The following is a 21,435-nucleotide window of genomic DNA, read 5'->3' on the forward strand; positions in this document are numbered from 1 at the left end:
GTGGTGGTGAAATAATTTGTACATAATTACAGAGATAATCTCCACCTGTAATGCTTTCCCTTTACATAGCCATCACTTAATGCTACTTAAAAACCTGGCTCAGAGGAACCAGCTGTCATTGTGAGGGCTCCTGTATTCCATACTTCTCCTTGTTAACTTGCTGCTTTGAAATTCTCCCATAATTCTCAGGATCACACATGCAGAGTCAAAAAGCTCTACAAAGATGATCTTTGAGGCCATTTAGTTCAACTTCCTTATTTTACAGATGAGGAACATGAGGCCCAAAGAAGTAAAACAATCTACTCAAATTTTATATGCATAATCGTATTTTTTTCATTTTTTTTTCATCAGGCCCTGTATCTTATCCTAACCCTATTGTTCCCAGAGCCCAGAGGTATTCATTAACGATCTGCTGGATGAAGCTATGTTTAAAACATTTTTTTCAAATCCTTACTTTCTGCCTTAGTAGTGATTCTTAGACAGAAGAGTGGCAAGGGCTAGGCAATGTTTTTTTTTTGTTGTTGTTGTTGGTTTCCAATTTGATTCTTCTTGGGAAGCACAAAATCTTGAAAGCCTTCCAACAGTGACTTACAAGCATCACTAAATAATGAAAATTATAATGATCATCACTTGACACTCCCATAAATTTTGGAAGATAGGTTTCTATGGGTAAAATAATACTGTCCCAATGACAGAAACTAGAGGCGATTTACCTAGGGTCAGCCATCACCCTGCTCTTCTGATTTAATACAGTTTTTTCAGCTTCAGCAGGTCCCCTGCCACATGGTCTCAGGGTTAAGGGAAGTCTCTAGAAAAGGACCCATTCTTGCTCTTCCCTAATTAATTGATTCTTTGGTGATGAGGAAGGACTCCCAACCTCTTCCATTTCCACTGTCCCTTTACTCTCTCTTCCCTTTTCAGACCATAGCTTTGTTTCTACCCAGGCTATCAGGTTTTATAGCACATCCTGGCAGTTGTCTAGGTTGGAAGCTACAAATTTTCATATCATCTGACCTCAGATCACCATGTTTGTCCCCCTGTAGAAATGAAAAGTTAACATTTTATCAAGTCAGTTTCCTAATTCATAAATCCAGAAAATAAGGTGAAAGAAATACCTCAATTATCTGTAAATATTTTCCTCTTGTATCACTCCAGAAGAGGACCCTGGATTCTTAAAGGCTTTGGCAGTAGAACATAAGTTCTGACATAGCCTATCAAGATGGTTTAGGGACAAATTATGCGTTTGTGGTCCATGTCAACTTAAAACAGAGTATTTATACTGTGGTATAAATGCAGAAAATGAAGGAACCTTGAAATACTGAAGTATACTTCCTTTTAACTCAACAAAGGGCCAAAGATAAAGGCTCTGAAAGGTAAGGGCCTGGGAAGTTACACACGGTTTTCGTGGGGGAGACAAAGAAGGGGAGAGAATAGAAATAGGTTATGACTGCACAGACTCTAACCACAATGTCACCCATCCTGTTCTAGTTAGAATTTCCCATTTCTACAGATCCTTGGAAAGTCAGTTTGGGTTGTGCTGTCAGGGGCAATGTTTTGGGTATTTGCTGATCAGTCTCAAGTTGGCCTCAATTCATTCCTAGCCAGTTACCTATACACTACAATACGATGTAGTTCATTTTTTTTTAAGGAACACTTTTGAGGTTGAATAACTTGTACGGTTACTTTCGGTTTATCATTGCTTTTGAATATGGACATAATAGCACTTTGTGGATCTAAAACTTAGCCCAATGATAGTCTAGTGAGTTAAGATATAGAGGAGGACACTTGAGAATGTAGCCTGAGAAAAATGTCATTGAAATCACTCAATGATAGTACCATGGAAGGCAAAACACTGAAGTTTTCAAAATTACTCACTAAAAATTCATCCCGGATAAAGAACTTGGCCCTTGTAACTTTGGGATCTTCACCTGCATCAGGTGTTGCTGTGGAATTAAACATACAATTGTACTCAGGTAAAGTAAAAATATAAAGTGCCATTTTTATATAAAAGGTCAACTAACCCCATTAGATGGTACCATGCAGTATAAAAAGCATTAGTAAAAGACAAAATAACTCACATATGCTTCATGCTTTAAGGTACAAAGCATCTTCCTCACAGCAATATATGTAGGGTAAGTATATAATATTATGCTCTTCATTTCACAGATGAGGAAACTGAGGCTCAGGGAGGTTACATTACTTGTCCAAGATCATATAGCTGCTAATTTTTGGCAACTATCTGTCTTCTTACCTTCTCATCTATCTCTCACATCGAGAAAGAAAAACAAAAAACTCTTGTTAAAAAGTAAAAAAAAAGAATTTCTGATTGAACATGGCAAAAAAATAAAATTCCATGGTCAGAGTCTTTCACTTTTCTTTAAGAAGGCAGGTAGTATGTTAGTCTTCTGAAATTGAGGTTAGCAATTATGCTGATTAGAGTTCCTAAGTCTTTCAAAGTCATTTGTCTTTATAATATTGCTGTGATTGTATGAAATCATTCACTTTATTGTGCATCACTTCATACAAGTCTTCCCAGATTTTGCTGAATTTACCTTCTTTATAATTTCTCGCAGAACAATTATATGATTCTATCACATTTATATTAGCCATAAATCATTTAATCATTCTTCAGTTGATAGGCACCCCTTTGGATTTCAATGCTTTGATACCTCAAAAGAGCTATAAAAATTTTGTACTTCTTTAGAGTTTGTTTTGCTTAAAATGAATCTCTCCCTTTATCTATTCTCCCTCTAATTCCCCCTTTTCTCTTTCTTTTCTATTTCCCAGGTAAGTGAAATTATTTCTGTACTTAATTCTGTGTGTGTGTGTGTGTGTGTGTGTGTGTGTGTGTGTGTGTGTGTGTGTGTGTTCTTCCCTTCTTTGACCAGTTCAGATGAGAATGACCAGTTCAAGGGTCAGTTGCTTCTCTCCTTTCTCCTTGTTTTTATAGATTTACTTGGCAGCCCTGATTATGTAAAATGATTTTCTCAACCTTCCTCTCCCCTCTTCCTCCCAGTGTATTCTCCCATTCAATTTCCATTCTTTCAAAATCTTATTCAAGACATAAAAGAAATACTCCTAGGTCCCGTGCCTCGATAGAGTTGAGCCTGGAGACCTGCATTCAAATCCAACCTCAAACATTTACCAGCTATTTGACCCAGCCCTTAATCTGAATAATAATAATACCTACTTTCCAGCAATGTTATAAGGATCAAATGAGATATCTGTAAAATACTTAGTACTGTATCTTGCACATAGTAGGTGCTTAATAAATTCTTGTTCCTTCCTTCCTTCCCCCTTGATGATGATAGTGTTCAGAAGATGGATACCTGTCATCTTCCCATATTAGAATATATGTGTTATAGGATGTTTACTTTTTTATAGTTCTCTTAACTTCTATGTTTGGATATCACAGCTTCATTGATCTATTTCCTCCCTGTAGGATCACACTCAGTTTTGTTGGGCAAGCTATTTTTGGTTGTAAGCGTCTATCTTTTTCTTGCTGCAATATCAGTGCATTTGTGGAGGGCAGATCTGAGCTGGTTTGGTTACTGCTTTACTGGAGCACTTAGTGTTGGGTTATTCTAGGCTTTTAGGAACAGTTCAAGCTGTTAGTGTTCCCAAAGTGGTCTTATCAAGTTTGATTACTGCCTCCCTGTTCAGAGCTCTGCACATTATTGACCTGGATTGGGATCTGAGCCATAGTAGATTGCTACTGGACATAATCATTACCAACCAGTGGGGAAACTGCTGGTTCAGAGGGACAGAACTGTAAGTTTCCCTTTGGTCTGGGATTCCCTTCTTGATTATTCCTTTCCAGGTTTCAGATTTGACCAAAGTGGAGGTAAAACCTTGCTCTGCTCCTGAAATGACAGAACACCATCGTTGCTGCTTCTTTCTGAACTTTTTCCTCTCTAGGACACAACCCAGGCTCTGGGTACATAGTCTTTCCCTATCCTGGAGGGCTTGGTGCAGCCCTCTCCTGGCTAGATCCTGCCTCCAGTGTCCATAGACCTCTCTGTCTCCTGGGCTGAAAAAAGACTCACTAGGATTTTTGCTTAGATATCTTCATCAGGACTCATTCTGGGATATTTTCTAGCTATGTTTGGTGGAGTTTTTCTTTTGGGGGTGGGAGGGAGCTGATGGTGCTGCTGCTTCCTTCTCTAGTACATTGGCTTTACCTCCAACCAATCTTCTTGATGCAGACAACCCTTATCTCCATCATAGGACAAAGAGGGGGATCAATTTGTCATCCCTAATCACCCATGTCTTTCAGTGCTGAGCCATAGGTGGCCAGCCAGAAGCAGCCATGGAGGAGGGTGCCATTGAGTTCAACCTCTTCATTTTATAGGAGAAGAAACTGAAATTGAGAGGTGTGAAACTGAGAGATTTACTCAAGGCCACATGGGCAGTGAAGACCAGAGTAAGTCCTGGTTCTTCAACCAACTCCAGGTTTTATTTTATTTTTACAACCCTGCCTGCCAAGGTCACAGAGCCAGTAGTGAGCATCTCTTCTAACTCTAGATCTATGCACTCAATCTGTTTTTACTTTCTTTGAGAAATAAAAAGAAAATCAAAGAAAATCAAAGAAAACTCAATGGCAACTTCTCCAGGAGTTCCTTCATAAATCTTTAGTGGAATTGGAAAAAACAGAAACACCAATGAATGTGGCATTAGAATGAGCCCCACATTAGCTGGTTATTTGCTGTGTGATTATGAGAAAGTTATTTAAAGTCTCTGAGCCAAAGTTTCTTGTACTGTAAAATGGAGTTAATGATAACTGTACTGTCATAGAGATGCTGTGAGGAAAAGATGTAAACTACAGAGAGCAGTATAAAGGTGAGTTGTTAGTCTTCTTGGGCCCCACATTTCCTATACAAATGGTATTGTTCTAATACTTTCAATATCGTTCTAATAATTTTTCATCACATTACTTTGAATGGACCCAAGAAATGTTGTGTAGATCAAAATTAAACCCATACTATCATAAATTTTCAGTGATGAATTCTTCAATTTGGAAATAACATTTATGATATTCAGATGGTAAAACTGAAGGTACAAAGGGCTCCAAGTTACTCCAAAGCAGAAATAACAGCAAATAACATCTCATATTTTCCTATTATGAAATGTCATTTTCATTTTGTGATACAATCTCTTAACTATTCCCAAAATAAAAAATGCAAATGTGGCAGGAAATAATTATGAAACACAAACCCGAAATAATTGGAAGGAGGTAGGTTTCCAATATATAGCTTAAAGAGCATAATATAATTATACTCCAATTGGTAGCTCCAAGTTATTTTTTATTTGTAGAGAGATATCGTAGGAAGAGGGGAGTTATTTATGCTCATCAGACGTGTGTCTATTCCTAAAACCTAGAAAGACTCATAATGAAATCTTACCATCTTCAGGAACGGTGTAGTTTGCATACTCAGGGAAATAATCTTCGATTTTGGATTTCCCTGCCAAGACTTTTTCTGCCAGCATATCCTGTTTGTTCAAGAACAAAATGATAGAAATGGTCCTCAACCACCTGGAAAAGAAAAATAAGAAAAAATCATTTGCCATCTTCTTGAATGTCTGATGAACTTGTAAGTGCTAAAAGCACATTTCATTAAATGAATTTTAATGTGCAATTCCTAAAGCTCATCTATCCCCACTTCAACCCAATCACTTATTCAGCCAGCAAGACATTAATTAAAAAAAAAATTTTTTTAAATCTTTACCTTCTGCCTTAGAATTGCTACTAAGGAGCAGTTGCAAGTCAGAAGAGTGATAAGGGCTGGGCAATATGGATTAAGGGACTTGCCTAGGGTCACACAGCTAGGAAGTGTCTAGGTAAGATCTGAACCTGGGACTTTCCATCTCCAGGCCTGACTCTATCCTGAGCCACCAAGCTTACCTACTTAATAATAATTGAAGTGATGATATATCTTGTCAGCATATTTCCATATTATTATCTAATTTTTGCCCACACTGATGGGGTATGGGAAGGAAGAAGATGTGATATAAGTTGATTTGTGCTAAAGCTAAAACTTAACATTTACTTAAGAAATGAAAACATGTAGACTGTTTTTGTGGCTCAATTAAGATTCAGAAGAATCAGAAAAGCCAAAGTCCCAAATTCAAAGAGTTAACCAAATGCATGACTCATTAGCTAGTCACCTAGCTTAATTCATGACTTGCTCAGCTCCTCCTCTTCCTCCCCCATATACCTCTTCTGCACCCCCACAGCGCTCCCTTCTTAAGCTTAGAGCCTGTCATTAAACAGGGCTAATTCAAATCAATCTATTTAATGTGCAAAAAACGGATCAGTTCTGATATAAGAAAGGGGAACTACGGAAAAGTATTCTTTTCCTCCATTTTCCAAAGGATGGGAAATGAAAATTGGTGTATCACAGGATGAGCTATATAAATCAACACAGGCCTATAGATAGTATAAAACCTCAAAGGAATGGAATAACACAAAACAATGACCTGTAGAGCACATCTGTATTTTTTCCCTGTTCTATATTTTTTCTATTAGGTGTCTTAATTTCCATAATAGTAGGAATAATATTAGTAGGTCATAATAGTAGGTCAAGCCTAGGGTGGTGGTGGTAGTGGTGGTGGTGGTAGAACTGCCTGCAAATTAGTGGAATCTACATATTTGTAAGGACAACTAAATCCTTCTCATTTGGTGTCTTCTTCTCCATGGCAGATTCTTCATTAAACATCTTGGAAAAGAGCTTCTACTTTTTGTTTTAAATTATAGAAAAGGGGAAGAGGACAAGGCAGGATTTTCTTTCTAGAGTCAATAAACACACCACATAAATTGGTATTTAAAATTCACCTTAAAAAAATATTAGCTTAGTCCCTAGTACCTGCAGGGTACTGTGCTGGGCAAAGGAGAAGGCATAGGGGTGAAAAAGTCACAATCTCTAAAGAAGCTCACTAATGGAGATAAGATACACGTATCAAATGTAACTATAAATCTGAAAAAGATTTTCTGACAATAAGAAATTGTGAAGTAGTCAGAGAATTCAGTTCTCAAATAGGAATTATTAGTATTTATAATTAGAGAATTTCAAATGAGCACAATGCTGAGATAATCCTTACGTCCACTAATTTAGTACAATATAGTAAAAAATGACCAAATCCATTTTTGGTAGAGTTGAAGAGAGACAAAAGCACTTTCTGTTTCTATCACTGATGATGTGAAGTGGTATAATTTTTTTGAATTTTTGGCAGCATTTAGTAAGAACTACAAAATTGACCATACCTTTTAACCTAGTTATCCCACTACTAGGACTAAGCCTAAAGAACGTTATTGATAGAGAAGGGAAAAAAAAACCCTTAACTGTAAAAAAAATGTATTTATTGTAGGATTTCTTAGAATAACAAAGGCCTATAAACAAACCATATGTCTAATGATGAACAAGTTTGTGATATAGATATATCTATGTCTATATACCTCTCTTTGTACACACACACACACACACACACACTATATATATATATATATATTTATACACACATATGTTGGTCAGTTGTTTTTCAGTCATGGGACCCCTTCTTGGGGTTTTCTTGATAAAGATCCTAGAGTGGATTGCCATTTTTTCTCCCAGCTTATTTTATAGATAAGGAAACTGAGGCAAACAGGTTAAATGATTTGCCTAGAGTCACATTGTTAGTAAATATCTGAGGCTGCATTTGAACTTTTAAGTCTTTCTGACTCCAGGCTAAAAGAGACCAAGTGAGACAGCTTGTCCTGGAGAGTCAATCTTAGAGAAGGGAGAAGTAGTTTGGAGTTCTATTTTTAAGATACAGATTGTGTGACCCTTAAGCAAGTCAATTATTCTCTCAGTGCCCATGCATTCTCAGAGATCCTAAGTGGCATAACATTTGTTTCACTCCATTGGTGGGATGTTTCCTCACCTAGGAGTTTTACACAGTAATAAAATCACCCTTTCCACTCCCCTAAAGAAATGACAAGTATGAAAATATAGAGAAAAAGGCAAACACTCATGAAGTGATAAAGAAGCATAATCAGAATAATTATCACCATCATCATATTATAACTGTTACAAAACAACAGTAATAAATAATATAGCAATACTATCTAAAAAACAGACAGAAAAAAGTGAAGGATAGAAGCAAACAGAATGCTGTGGCTATTATCTTGTCACACCGTATCTCTTCACACATGTTCTAAGGTCTACCCAAAGAATGCTGACTACTTTTCCCTTAATTTGACATTCCAGCTCCTTCCTGCCTATCTACATTCATGTACTCTATTCCCCATGTTTGGAATGTATTGCCTACTCAATTTCACCTTTCAAAATACCAAATTCTCCTTCAAGATTTAGCCCAGATCTCATGTTCTCCATGAAGTCTTTCTTAATCCCCACCCTGTAATTTTCCTAAATGTTATTGTTTGTTCCCTTCTTAAATCACCTTTTATTACATTTGTGTACATGTTGTATTCCCCAGAAGAATGTAAGCTCTTTAGGATTCATGGGTAGGACTGTTTTGGTTTTGGTTTTGCATCCAAGAATATGATGGGCATTAACAAAAATGTCTTGAATTTTATATTGACAATAAAACTATAAATAAGGTAACATTTTATATAAGATCATTTTCAACATATGTACTTGAATTTTTTTTTGAATAAAAAATAAAGAGGTTGCTAATTACTTTCATTCTTTTTAAGGGTCTGATATTTTCATGTGGCTTTCTCTTTCTACTTTCTAAACTTATGGCAAAGAAAAAAGATTGAAAAGAACCAAATGATCCTCAGATGAGGACACACAGCAGAAGGTGATAAATGCTATAGGAAAGATAGGTGGAAAAATCAATGGGAACAGAAGAAAAGAGAATTTATTTATATATCAGATTCAGATTGATGCTTTGTGAATATTAAGTACTAGAGAAAATGGGTTTGAACCATGAAAAATTGGTGCATTTTCAAGGCAAAAATGGAAATTTTCTTTATAGATTTATTCCTGGTATTTCTAACAGTAACGTCTCCAGTTTAGGCATGCATAGACATTTTGTTAGACTAAAACTAACTTTTCATGAAGATTATGCTCCTCTGTCACTCCCAAATTAAATTAATACTGACTTTCAAGGTGTGAAGCAGCACTTCTAATAAGCTTTATTCATCAGCACTATAGTAAAGCTGATTTTATTTTTTACCTATTATTCCAGATACTTTTAAAAAGGTCCAGGGATTCTCGTAGCCTGTTAGTGTTATTGTCTTCCCTGATCACCATGTTGTAGCTACTGCAGGCTGCGACATAGATTATAGCAGTGACATCTTTGAGAGAGAAAAAGAGAAAAGGAAAAGCACATCAGTGACAGGATGGGTCTTTGTTGTGGTATTCAAGGCACACAACTTCAAATGAATTTTGCACTCAACAAGGTAAGTAACAACAATAGCAAGTATAACTGTGTTCCACAGTTACAAAAACATTTTATGTACACTTCATCATTTTATCAAATGGGAGAGATGTGGTGTAAATATAATTTTCCCCATTTTATATATGTGGAAACTAAGGCTCTGGAGGGTTGTAGCTTGTTTAATATGAGAGAGCTAGTTAAATAGCAAAGCTGGGATTTTACATCACTTTTCTTGACTCCAAGTCCAGTGTATCTCCTATTATACAACTTCTGTCAATGACAATAGTATGATGAGGTTGCTTCTTTAATGTAACTGGTAAAAAATTTGCCCATGTTAGCAATGGAAATAAGAATTTAGGGCTACTAATTCACTTATATACCAGAAAACTATGAGGTACATAGAAACCAAGTAATAATGCACGTATTAAAAAATGAGAACATGGAATACAAAAATGTATGAAAGCAGTAAGAAATAATATCAAATAGCTGTCATGTTTAAAAGCAAATATTAAAAAATTACCATTAAAGCATTGGATCCATTTTCTTCTTTCATCTCTCTGACCACCTACATCAAACATACTGTTGACAAGCAAAAAGAAGTTAACTTACAATGGCCAATTTGATTCAATATTGTAAAAAACTGAAGCTTATGTTTTTTGTTTAAATAGCAACAAAATCTTTACCCATCTTAAACCACTTCAGTGCAATACCAAAGATTGCCATGTTGGTGACACATTTCACAATATGATTGGAATGATTGCTCATTCCACCATGTATCTTTGTTTCTGAAGTATCCCAGTTCTCCACCATTTGTAAAAGCACTCTTTCATCCTTGTTATCATGTGCCATTCACTGTTTCAGTACCTTTAATTCTTTATTTACTTTGTACTTGTATTCCCCTAATGCTTTTGCTTCACACTTGTTATCTTATGGGGCCAATGGTTTATTTATCATAAACCTCATGTCATCTCTGCATCCTTAATCAGGTCCTGTCTCTCTGTGATATCACTGTCCTCTGTGAAGATGCTAACACAACCTACAATGTGTTTCCAGCTTTCTACTACTGCAGGTGCTATACTGTCATTTTATTTCATTAAGAATGAAGAGGGTGATCAGGCAAGATGGTGGAACAGCAAGAACCACAGTAGAGATCTCTCCGACAATTATTTCACAAAGACCTAGAAAAGTACTACATCAAGTTTTTTTTTTAAACCTTTGCCTTCTGTCTTAGAATCGATATTGTGTATTAGTATTAGAGTGGGATGAGCTAGGCAATGGAAGTTAAGTGACTTGCCCAGGGTCACATAGCTAGGAAATATAAGGCCATATTTGAACCCCAAACTTCTCATCTCAAGGTCTGGCTGTCAATACATGGAGCCACCTAGATCAAGTCTTGATTGGGAAATCCAAGGGGGAAAAACCTCCATGCTATGTCATTTTTCTAGCTGGGGTTGGCATATGGAGACAGACAGAGATGCCTATAGATACCAGGAAGAGCATTCCAGCACAGGTAATGAATGTGGCCTTAGCCATGATTATATACCAGCACAAGAAGAGATCAAGATCTGGAACAGAAAAGCTTAACTTTGTGCATGGAGTAGGAACAGGTCAGTTCTGTTACTTATTATTCTAGTGCTAGATCATACTAGTGTGGACAGAGTAGAGGATCTGTGCCTAGAAGTAGAGGTCTCAGACCTTAGGTATGTACTAATTGCAAAGCAAGTAGAAAAGTAAGCAATAGCTGTTTGACTCTTGACTTTTGTCCCTAACCCAACATAAAGTCCAAAGTCAGGCTGAAAGAATGACCAAAAAAAAAAATAGAATTTTACCATAAAGAGTTATTTAAGGTGATAGAGAAGCTTAAAACACAAATTCAAGTGAAGAGAATAATTCAAAAATATATTACAAATAAAGCCTCAAGGATAAAACACAGCTACAACACAAGTTAAATTAAAATTCCTGGAAGAGGTGAAATGTTTAAAAACTAGCAAAAAATGATTTTATAAAAGAAATGAGAGAAGTAGAAAATTTTTTTAAAATGAGAGCAGTAGCATAAAACTTGGAACAGAAATGAGAACTATGGAAAGAAAGAATTGGAAAGAGAATTAAGAGTTTGCCACAGTCTTTAACGAATAATGCTTGGAAATGATCAAATAAAATATATTAAAAAAAAAAGTTTGCCACAAGAAGTTCAAAACTTTATTCCAGTAGAAGACTGAAAATGAAGAGAAATTAATGACTATGAAACAACATGAAATATTGAGGCAAAGTCAAAAGACTAAAAAAATAAACAAAATAAAGAATTAAGTACCTCATATAAAAAAGCTGACCTGGAAAAGAAATCAAGGAGAGACTATAAGAATTATTTGACTTTTGAAGTAACATGCTACTCGCTTCCTGTCAGAGGAATGATAGACTCACTATGTAAAATAGGATAGATTATTTTTGGGAATTTGTTTTTCTTAACTATGCACATTTGTTTCAAGACATCAACAGTACTCTTGGTAGAACTGTAAATTAGACTCTCTATGCTGGAAAGCATGTTAGAACATTGCCTAAAAAATTATTAAACTGTGCATATCCCTATGACATAGCAATCATTACTAGGCCTACCTGAGATCAAAGAAAGAGAAAAAGGACCTATATGTACAAAAATATTTATTGAAGTTCTTTTTGTAGTGACAAAGAACTAGAAACTAAGGAGAGACGATCAGTTAGAGAACAGCTGAGCAAATTATGTAATATGAATATAATGGAACATAATATGTCATAAGAACTGATGAAAGGGATGGTTTTGGAGTCACCATGGAAGACTTAAAGGAACCAAGGCAGAATGAAATTAGCAGAATAAGGAAAGCAAATTATGTAATAGTGAAAACACCATAGAGGCCAAAATCTTTGAAAGACTTAAGACTGATGACTAATTCAAAAAGACTGATGATGGTAAATGTTAATGTCCATCCTGACAGAAAAGTGATATGTCCAAAATGCAGAATGATATGTAATATAAATGTTATATGGCCAACACAGAAGTTAGTTTTGCTTGATTATGCATATTTCTTATAAAGGTTTTGCTTTCTTTTTTTTTCTTTAATGGAGGTGGGGTAGGAAGGAAGAATAAATGCTTTTAAAATGGGAAAAATGTTTTTAAAAGAAAGAAAAAAGTAACCATTGGAAAAACAAAAAAGTGAAAAGGAAACTAAAATTCCAATTCTAAAACATTTTAATTTTTTTGTCAGAAGCATGACAAGGATATAGTGTTCATAGAATGTTACTTTTTTTCAGCTTCCCCATTTCTATTCATGATGCTACCATTCTGCTACCACCCTGAAAATGGAAGTCTCTGAGTCCATTTGACTCTTTTTTTCTTCTCCACTGCCTATATATAACTTATTTGTTACCAAGTCCTATTTCTTCCTTCAAAACATCTTTTACATTTACTAGCCCCTTTCCTTAATTCCCATTGTCAGTATTCTGGAATATGGCCTCATTACTTCATACCTACATCACTGCTAATGACTTAGCAAACCTGTTTGCCTCTAGTCTCTCTTTCTCCTTTCCTATCTAACCAACCAATATTTTAAAAAATTCTTTTTTCTCCTTTACCTTTCATCTTAGACTGAATACTGTGTATTGGTTCTAAGGGTGGTAAGAGATAGGCAATAAAGGTTAAGTGATTTGCTCAGGGTCACACAGCTAGAAGTGTCTGAGACTGGATTTGAACCCAGAGATTCTCATCTCTAGGTCTAGTTCTCAATCCATTGAGCCACCTAGTTGCCCCCTAGATCAAGTCTTGACTGGGAAATCCAAGGGAAAAAAAAACCCATGGTTATATCATTTTTCTAGCTAGGTTTACCAAAAGTACGATTACTATCTTAAAACAAATATAGAGTCAAGCCATACAAATTCCCATATTACCTCTGTCCAAAAAAAACAACCCACCTAATTTCATGACATAACAAATATTAAAATTAGAAATGGCCTTTGAGCCCATCTCTAGTCCAACTTCCTATTTTTATAAATAAGAAAACAGAGGCACAGAGAGATTATGAGACTTTTCAAAGGTCACAAAGGTGGTAAGCAGCAAAACAAAAACTTGAACCCAAGTCTTCTAAATCCAGTGTTCATTCCATTGTACCATGTTGCTTATCTTTTCAAGTAATAGCATAAGCTCCCATTGCCTAACTACTGTATAAATGGAGATTTTGAACTTTTGACTTCATTCCCCAGAAGTCCTTAGTATTTCCCAGAAAAAGAGAGTGGGAGGCGACATTACATCAACTCCAAACTCTTCTATTTGGCTTTTTAAGTTCTTTATAATTTCTCCTTATTTCTTACCCATTCTCTGGTTGTAATTTTATATTCATTAGGACTTATCTTGGATTCCCCATACTCATGGTATAATCATTTTTTTATACCAAAACATTAGTATTTCCATTCCTCTCTTTTGGGATACTATTTTCTTTTTTGAAATCCTACTCATATTTTCAAGGTCTAGTTCAAGTCTCTTCCTTCTCCATTAAGCTTTCTTTGACTACTCCATTCATAGTGATCTTCCCTTCTTTGATGAATCTGTATTACACTTATATTCAGAAGGAGGGGACACAGAGAAAAAAGAATTTGTAGCAGACTTAAGCATTTCTTTTCCTAAGTGTCATGTTGTCACATAGATACTTATCAAAGAGAAGGTCCCTAGAGAAGCTATCAGGAAGACAATCAATGAAGAAGCTTGTTTATTAAGCTTTTTCTTTGTGCCAGACATTGTGCTAAGTGCTTGGGGATACAAAGAAAGACAAAGACGTTCCCTGCCCTTAAGAAACTTACATTTAAATGATGTAGACATCATGGAAATGACTAGGAAAACACAAATTATTTATAGAGTAGATGGAAAGTAATTTCAGAGGAGGAGGCACAAAGGGGCACCAGAGAAGGCTTTCTGTAGAATTTAGGCTGAGTCTTGAAGAAGCCAGAGACACTAAAAGGCAGATGGGTGACAAGAGAGATTCGAGGTATGGACTGGAGATAGAAGACAGAATGTCATGTTGTGGCAACAATAAGTAAGCAGAAAATGTGGAAATAGTAAAGTATAAGAAGCTTTGAATGGACCAGATTATTAAGAGATTAAAATGCCCAAGGATTTTATTATCTTTTATCCTGAAGGCAGTAGAGTGTCACTTGAATTTTTTGAGTAGGGGCAGGGAAAATAACATAGGCAGACTTGCATATTAGGACAATCATTTTGGTAATCTAATGGAGTATGAATTGGAGTAAGGAGACCCCTGAGACAGGGGAACCAGTTAGTAGGCTATTGAAATACATTTAATTCTTGCTTTACAAAAGTGGACTGGTCTCTACTAAAGCAATTTTTATGTAATGTGAATATGCCGTGGTTCAAAGACATGTGGGCTTTGGAACAGAGTAGTGAGAGCAGGAGGAGGAACATGAAAGGTGGGAGCAGTTGTGGGAGTCCCACCGGAACCAGGAGGAAGAAGGGGGAGGGCCACCATGTGATGGCCATGGAGACAGGTAGGTAGAGCTAGGCAAAGTCCTCTTCTCTTGGTTCCAGAGGTCTCAAGTCAAGTCCCAGATCCAGCAGTGGCAGAGGCAATCTCTTGGGGTTGCTGTCCTGATTTAGCTTGGAATACTTTTTTAAAGTTTTTTTTTTGGTAGTGATTTTTTTTTTTGATGGGGAAGCCATGGAACATTTAGCCAAGAGGCAGGTGTAGGGAGAGAGAGAGCACAGTACTGTATAGTAAAGTGAACAGGTGTTTTTTTGGGGAATGTGGATTTTTTTTCAGAATTTTCTATATAAAGTTAAATTTGAGTGACTTGGTAAAACAAGAACTATATGTAGTTCAGATGAGAGGTGATAAAGGTCTGAACCAAGGCAGTGGCTATGTAATGGAGGAAAAGGACACATATGAAAGATCTAGAAGCAGAAGTGACAAGATGTGTCAATGGACTGGTTGAATGAGAGTAAGGATTCAAAGATGTCACTGAGGCTTAAGACCTGGCTAACTAAGAATGGTAGAGTCTTGATAATAATAGGGAAAATTCAAAGAAGAGGAAGATGTCTAAGAACTAGGTAGAAATGTAGGACTATAGCTTAGGAGAGAGATCAAAGCATTTTATAGCTGAGACTCATCTGCATAGAGGTGCTAATTAAACTTATAAGACCTAATGACATCACTAAGTGTGTTAGTATAAAGGAAAAGTAGAAAAGGGCCCTAGGAGAGAGTCTTGGTGGATGGATACCCATGGAACATACACAAACAGAATACCTAGAGAATAATATGAGGTAGACATCTGACTGAGTGCTATATTCTTAAGGAAACTCAAAGTTCTCAAATGACTCCAAGAATCTAAGTTTGGGTTAGTTATTTAGGGAAGGTTTCCTGGATGGGGTAGGATGTTAGGTAATCTTCAAAGGAGGCATAGTATTTATATTAATGGAGGTTATTTGAGATGAGAAGATAGTATAAATAAAAAGTTATGCTTGCAGGAGTGAGAAAAGACAGTGTGGGACCTAACTGGAGCAGAGGGTTAGTAGAGGACAAATTGAAGAAGCAAGATGAAGCCACTTGGTTGAGGAACCTGAATATAGGGAATCTGGCCTTGATTCAACAGGGGGGCCACCAAAGGCTCCACAAGTAGGAATGTTAGAGGAAGTTTAATATTACTTTACAAAAAATTTCTCTCCATAGTAGTATCAGTAAAAGTCCAATATATTTTTAGTATTAAAATACTGTTAGCATTTTGATATTTCTATTTCTGCTTTCAATTAAATGATTAAAAAACCCTACATTATTCTAGATCTTAAAAAAAACACTACAAATACCCAAATACTTTTAGTAGTATCAAGACAAAAATCAGCCTAATCATTTGTTTTCATGTCTTTTGATAAGAGCTAATCATTAAGTTCTTTAATGCTCAAGCCAGAAAGTCTTTATTTTCTCCAACTATGGTGTCTCTGTATCACTATAATGGTTATTGGCTTTTAAAGTTAATCACACCATAAGAAAAAGAAGTTGAAAGTATATGATAATATAATTAGAAACAAGATACTTACTGAAAATTTACTTTATCTACTTGAAATCGTGTTTCGAAAATTCCTGATGTCAAAACTCTGCATCTTAGTAGGTCCTAGAAATGTGAAAACAGATGTATAGCAAATGATGTGATTTTTACTGCCAAAATTAAAACCACCAGTGTAACAATAATGGTGCCTTTATGTCAATTTCTTTTAATCAAAAAATTCTGAAAGTTTGGTCTTCTTTGAGAACACAGTATTATGCACCTAGTGGATGCCTAAATTAATTAGAAGTTTTCTTTGCAGAAAAAAGCTCCTTGCCCCTCATAGAAGTTCTTATTCTGTTAGCACAAATGGAGAGGGTCTCTACCTCAAGCATCAGGAAAAATGAGATCATAGACTATAAGAAGCTCAATTTTTCATTTGTAGATGATATAGAATCCTGGAGCAGATGGTGATTGATTATAGCTTTGTGGTCTGGTTTTCTTCACACTTCAATTTTAATGAAAGAATACTACGGTCAAATTACCAGTCACTTTAAAGAATCACTTGTTAGTGAGAAAACCATATCATTTTACATAGTTGACCTATTCAACATATATTATCATATCTAATCTAATGAACTAGTCTATTATAGTGCTATTGAAGCACTCAATATTTTAAGAGCATCATTTCATTCATTTATTTTTTATTTATGTGGATATATGTGCACACTAACGTAACTCTGGAGCACAGGTTTCATCACTAGGAATAATAATAAAAATAACAACAGCCCATATTTGCACAGAAATTTAAGATTTTCACAATGTTTTATATACACTGCTCATTTGATTCAGCTACCTCATAAAGTATCCCCTAGGTCTTTGGGGTTAGCTTAAGAATATCAGAAGGCATTTGGATGATTTCCAAATGCTTCAATTCACTCTAGAGAGATATTGGAGCACAGATTGACTTTCCTGGAAAAGAGATGGGGACAGATGGACTGTAAGTACTTTTTGAGTGACAACTGGAACAATAATTGGTTGGTTGAAGAGAGGATCCCCCTGAGGTGGCTCTGAACTACATGACTGTGGACACTGAATATAATGTAGGATTTGCCTCTATGAAGATGCCTTATGGTTTAAGGATACATGCCAGGGTCCAGGAGACACCTCTCTGCCCCTTTACAAAATAGAAGTGGTTCAGGCACTATTCAGGACCAAGGGGGAAACACTGAATTAAGACCAGAAGATCTTCTTTATGGAAATCTCATAAAGAAGTGGTTTTTAAAAATACACTAAGAATTCTGGCAAAAGACAGGATGCCAAATGAAGAAAGAATGAACTTTATATGTTTGGTAAAATAAAGGTCTGTCTTTTCTGTTCATTGCTATAATAGGAATGAATTACCGGTGGCTCTATTTTTGCTGATGAAAATTATTTTGATTCTGGCAATTTTATTAAACTGAGAAGAGGTTACTATGTGTTTATGTTCCTTACTGCAGCACCATTTGGCTCCTCTCTTAGGGATGACATAATCGGTAGTTACACTTAGAAAATCGCCAATATTCATCTGTTTTAAAAGCTGTTTCCTTTTATTCCAGAAGGAGGGAAAAAAAGAACATTTTCTTTGCCTTTCTGTTGACAGACATGGTTAACCATTTTGGATATTTCTCTATGAATACATGCTGTTTATACTATTTAAAACACACACACACACATACACACACACAAATACACACTCTAATTTGTCCTAAAAATGAAAATAAAAACAGAAACAAGAATTTAATATTCATACCATATTATTAGGAGAAAGAGAAAATTCTGCATGAATGCTTAAATGAAAGCATTATTATTTGGAAGTGGTTTAAGATAAATAATAGAGTACTACTTTATAAAAATATTTGAAACTGCTTTGTTTTGTATCGTATGAAATAAATGAGTAAATTTATTTCTCAGAAACTCAAGTCATACCCGAGAGATTTGCAAAAGAAAATTCCCACATATAGAGATTAAATTCTCTCCTATATGAGATTTTTTATGCTTCCTTGTGTAATTTCTAAGGAAAGCCAAGAGCATCTTTGACTAAAGAAGAATAATTTAGTTGGAAGTTAGATTAGGGATTTTAAACCTCTTGCTTGGGAGCATCAAAGTGCTTGGTAACATAAGACAATTCAAGGCTTGAATCATTAATTGACATTTGGGATTGTTGAGAGAAGAGCATCCAGGCAATATTAATAAATTATAATAATTGGCAATAATGCCAAGTCATTGTACTTCTACTTGGAATATTTGATAAAAATAATGTTCTTTACTTTTATTAAAATTATTTTTGTGAAAGTCAACATCTATAACAGAATTTAAAAGATGTTAGGCTTTAAAAGGTGTGCTTTTCTGAGTTTCCTTATTTTTAACAAAGGTGGAAGTTAGACTAGATGACCTCTGATGGCTCTTCTAGCTCTCAATCTATGATTCTATGATCCTGTTTTGGAAATTAACCCCCCTCCACTTAATAGCTCATAAGATTGGCAGGCATGAAAGCTAAGCTAACAAAAATGGCAGTTTTCAAAAAATAACTTGTTTTTAGAACAGGAACAATTCTCAAGTTTCTGCCTTGAAAATACTTGTGACAAATACAATAAAAGGATATTTACCATTTGTGAACTGCTTTAACTTTTTCTAAGATAGGTTCATTGACATTTTCTTATTTTATAATACTCTTGTAACATAGATAGGTCAGTTATTCTTATTCCCATTTTACAGGTGAGAAAAATAAGGTACAGTCAAATGATGCTACTTGCTTAAGTCACATAGTATATTAGAAGTGTAGGTTTCCTGATTGGTAGCCCAGAGTTCTACCCACAAGTCCACATTTCACTTCTAAAAACTTCAAATAGAATTTTAAAGGAAAAAAAAACTTCATTTGTAAATATCCAAATGACTTGGTTAGGTGGGTGAGTATGGTAGATTTTCAAGAAACACCATAACTATTTTATTGTCATTATCCTTAGTCTTTCTAATGTTTTCTATATAAAATTAGAAGTTAACAGTTTTGAAAACAGGTAGTCACATGCTCTCACCCTCACTTACCTGGTCTGTGGGTGTGTAGTCAATCAAACTGACGCTGTCAATTCTTTCTAGAAAGCTGAAACAAAAATCAACACACATTGAGAAAAAGGAATATTTTGTTATTTTTTCTTTAAGTTGCATAGATCAACCTATTTATTTTAAAAAGGCAAGATGGAAACAATTTAAGAATCATAATTGCTATCTGGAGGTTAGGTAAAAAAGTCAGGGGCAGTTCAGCAATTTATTTAGAAATAATATTATACACACTTTTAATACAATATTAATAATTAATATAATTAATATATAATAAAATACTTAACCCAAACAAACTAATATACTCATTAATATAAATAATTACTAACAAAATTAAAGTCTACCAAAGTACTTTGCATATATTATTTGATACAAGAACCTTGTGTGGCAGGTGCTTTTAGAGTCATCTTTACAGAAAAGGAAAAAAAAAGAGAGGTAGAATAATTTTCTAGGATCACACAACTAGTCAGTCAATAGACATTTATTAAGTACCTACTATATGTTAGGCAGGCACTATGCTAAGTACTAGAATCTACAAAGAAAGGCCAAAGATAGTCTACATTCTCAAGGAGTTTACATTCTAATATTAGGCAAACAAGTCTGTACAAATGAGCTTCTTACAGGATTAATTGGAAAAAACCAACAGAGGGATGCTACTTAAAATGAAAAGGACTCAGGAAAGGCTTCCTATAGAAAGTGAAATTTTAGATAACACTTGAAACTAGAGATGTCAGAAGGTGGTAATGAGGCAGGAGAGAGAGTATTCCAGGCATGGTGTACAGCCAGTGAAAATGTCTAGAGTTGACAGCTGAGTAGAGGATGGATTTGAAATAGGGAAAGAATTGAGGCAGGCAGCCTAACCTGCTGCCTACTGCAAGAATCCAGCCATAAGGTGATGAGCACCTGCATTAGGGTGGTGGTAGCATCAGAGGAGAGAAGGGGACACATTCAAGAGCTGTTACAAAAGTAGAATCTACTGATTGGATGAAGGGGATCAGAGAAAGAGGGTAAGTGTCTGAAATGGGTCTTCCCGAATCTGTGTTCAATGCTCTATCCATACATTATGGCACATTGTCTGTCTATTTTTCTCTACCACTAAATTCAATTACTTTTCTTTTGGTGTGTTTAAACACTCTCCAAATTTGAGAACTAGACCTGGAATTAGGAAGGTCTGAGTTCAATCCTGCCTTATATATTTACTAGCTGTGTAACCTCTAACAAGTCACTTAATATCCCTGTTTGTTTCCATTTTCTAATTTGTAAAATGGGAGTAAGAATAATACCTACCTGCTAGGTTGTTGTTAAGAGAAAATGAAATATTCTTGAAGTGTCATATAATGATATTTATTACTCCTACTCCTACTAATACTGATATTAGCAAATTTTAATGATGGAAGTGTATAAATGGAGATTTTGAACCCTAGACTTCATTCTCCAGAAGTCCTTGGTATTTCCCAGAATTCCCTATAATCTCTCCTGAGTCTCCACATGGTTGAGATCAGGATTGGTATTTAACTGGCAGTAACACCTCCCACGTTCTCTTCCTTTGCAATGATGCAGCAAGTATAGTGGTAAGCTAAGTGCGGGGATTTTAAATGGGCTAATCAGCCATGGACACATGGTTTTTATTTTGTATCCTCTTTATTCCTTGATTTCTAATGATCCTTAATAAACCTCACAAAATATAATATTTTTATTATTAGCGATATAATTTAATTTTTATAGAAGGAGCTCCATATTCTAATCTCTTTTTAAAAAATAGGTAAAGACACTATGACCCAGACCTATTAATTCATTTTAAAATCACACAGCTAAATTATTGACATAGCCATGGCTAATATTTATTTCCCCTCCTGGTTCAATTTCCTTTATATCTCAAATAATTTTTAAATGTCAAAACATCCAGGATGATGATGAATAATCAAATAAGTATATATAATAGAT

At 35.3% G+C, this 21,435-nt stretch overlaps 1 protein-coding gene across 2 annotated transcripts in view; it reads right to left on the minus strand.

Annotated features, from left to right (window-relative positions):
* The window catches only part of GNAL (G protein subunit alpha L), a 515,222-nt gene that overhangs the window by 10,056 nt on the left and 483,731 nt on the right, over nucleotides 1-21,435 (minus strand). For both annotated transcript variants that reach the window (XM_056823633.1, XM_001365099.4), the window contains exons 6-11: nucleotides 19,480-19,534; nucleotides 16,451-16,524; nucleotides 9,902-9,960; nucleotides 9,178-9,298; nucleotides 5,403-5,533; nucleotides 1,876-1,943 (exon numbers count right to left, since the gene is read on the minus strand). In XM_056823633.1, the coding sequence (XP_056679611.1) occupies nucleotides 1,876-1,943; nucleotides 5,403-5,533; nucleotides 9,178-9,298; nucleotides 9,902-9,960; nucleotides 16,451-16,524; nucleotides 19,480-19,534 (508 nt within the window). The remainder of the gene's footprint in view (nucleotides 1-1,875; nucleotides 1,944-5,402; nucleotides 5,534-9,177; nucleotides 9,299-9,901; nucleotides 9,961-16,450; nucleotides 16,525-19,479; nucleotides 19,535-21,435) is intronic.

This window comes from Monodelphis domestica, chromosome 3 (genome assembly GCF_027887165.1).
Source record: "Monodelphis domestica isolate mMonDom1 chromosome 3, mMonDom1.pri, whole genome shotgun sequence".
Taxonomy (NCBI): Eukaryota; Metazoa; Chordata; class Mammalia; order Didelphimorphia; family Didelphidae; genus Monodelphis; species Monodelphis domestica.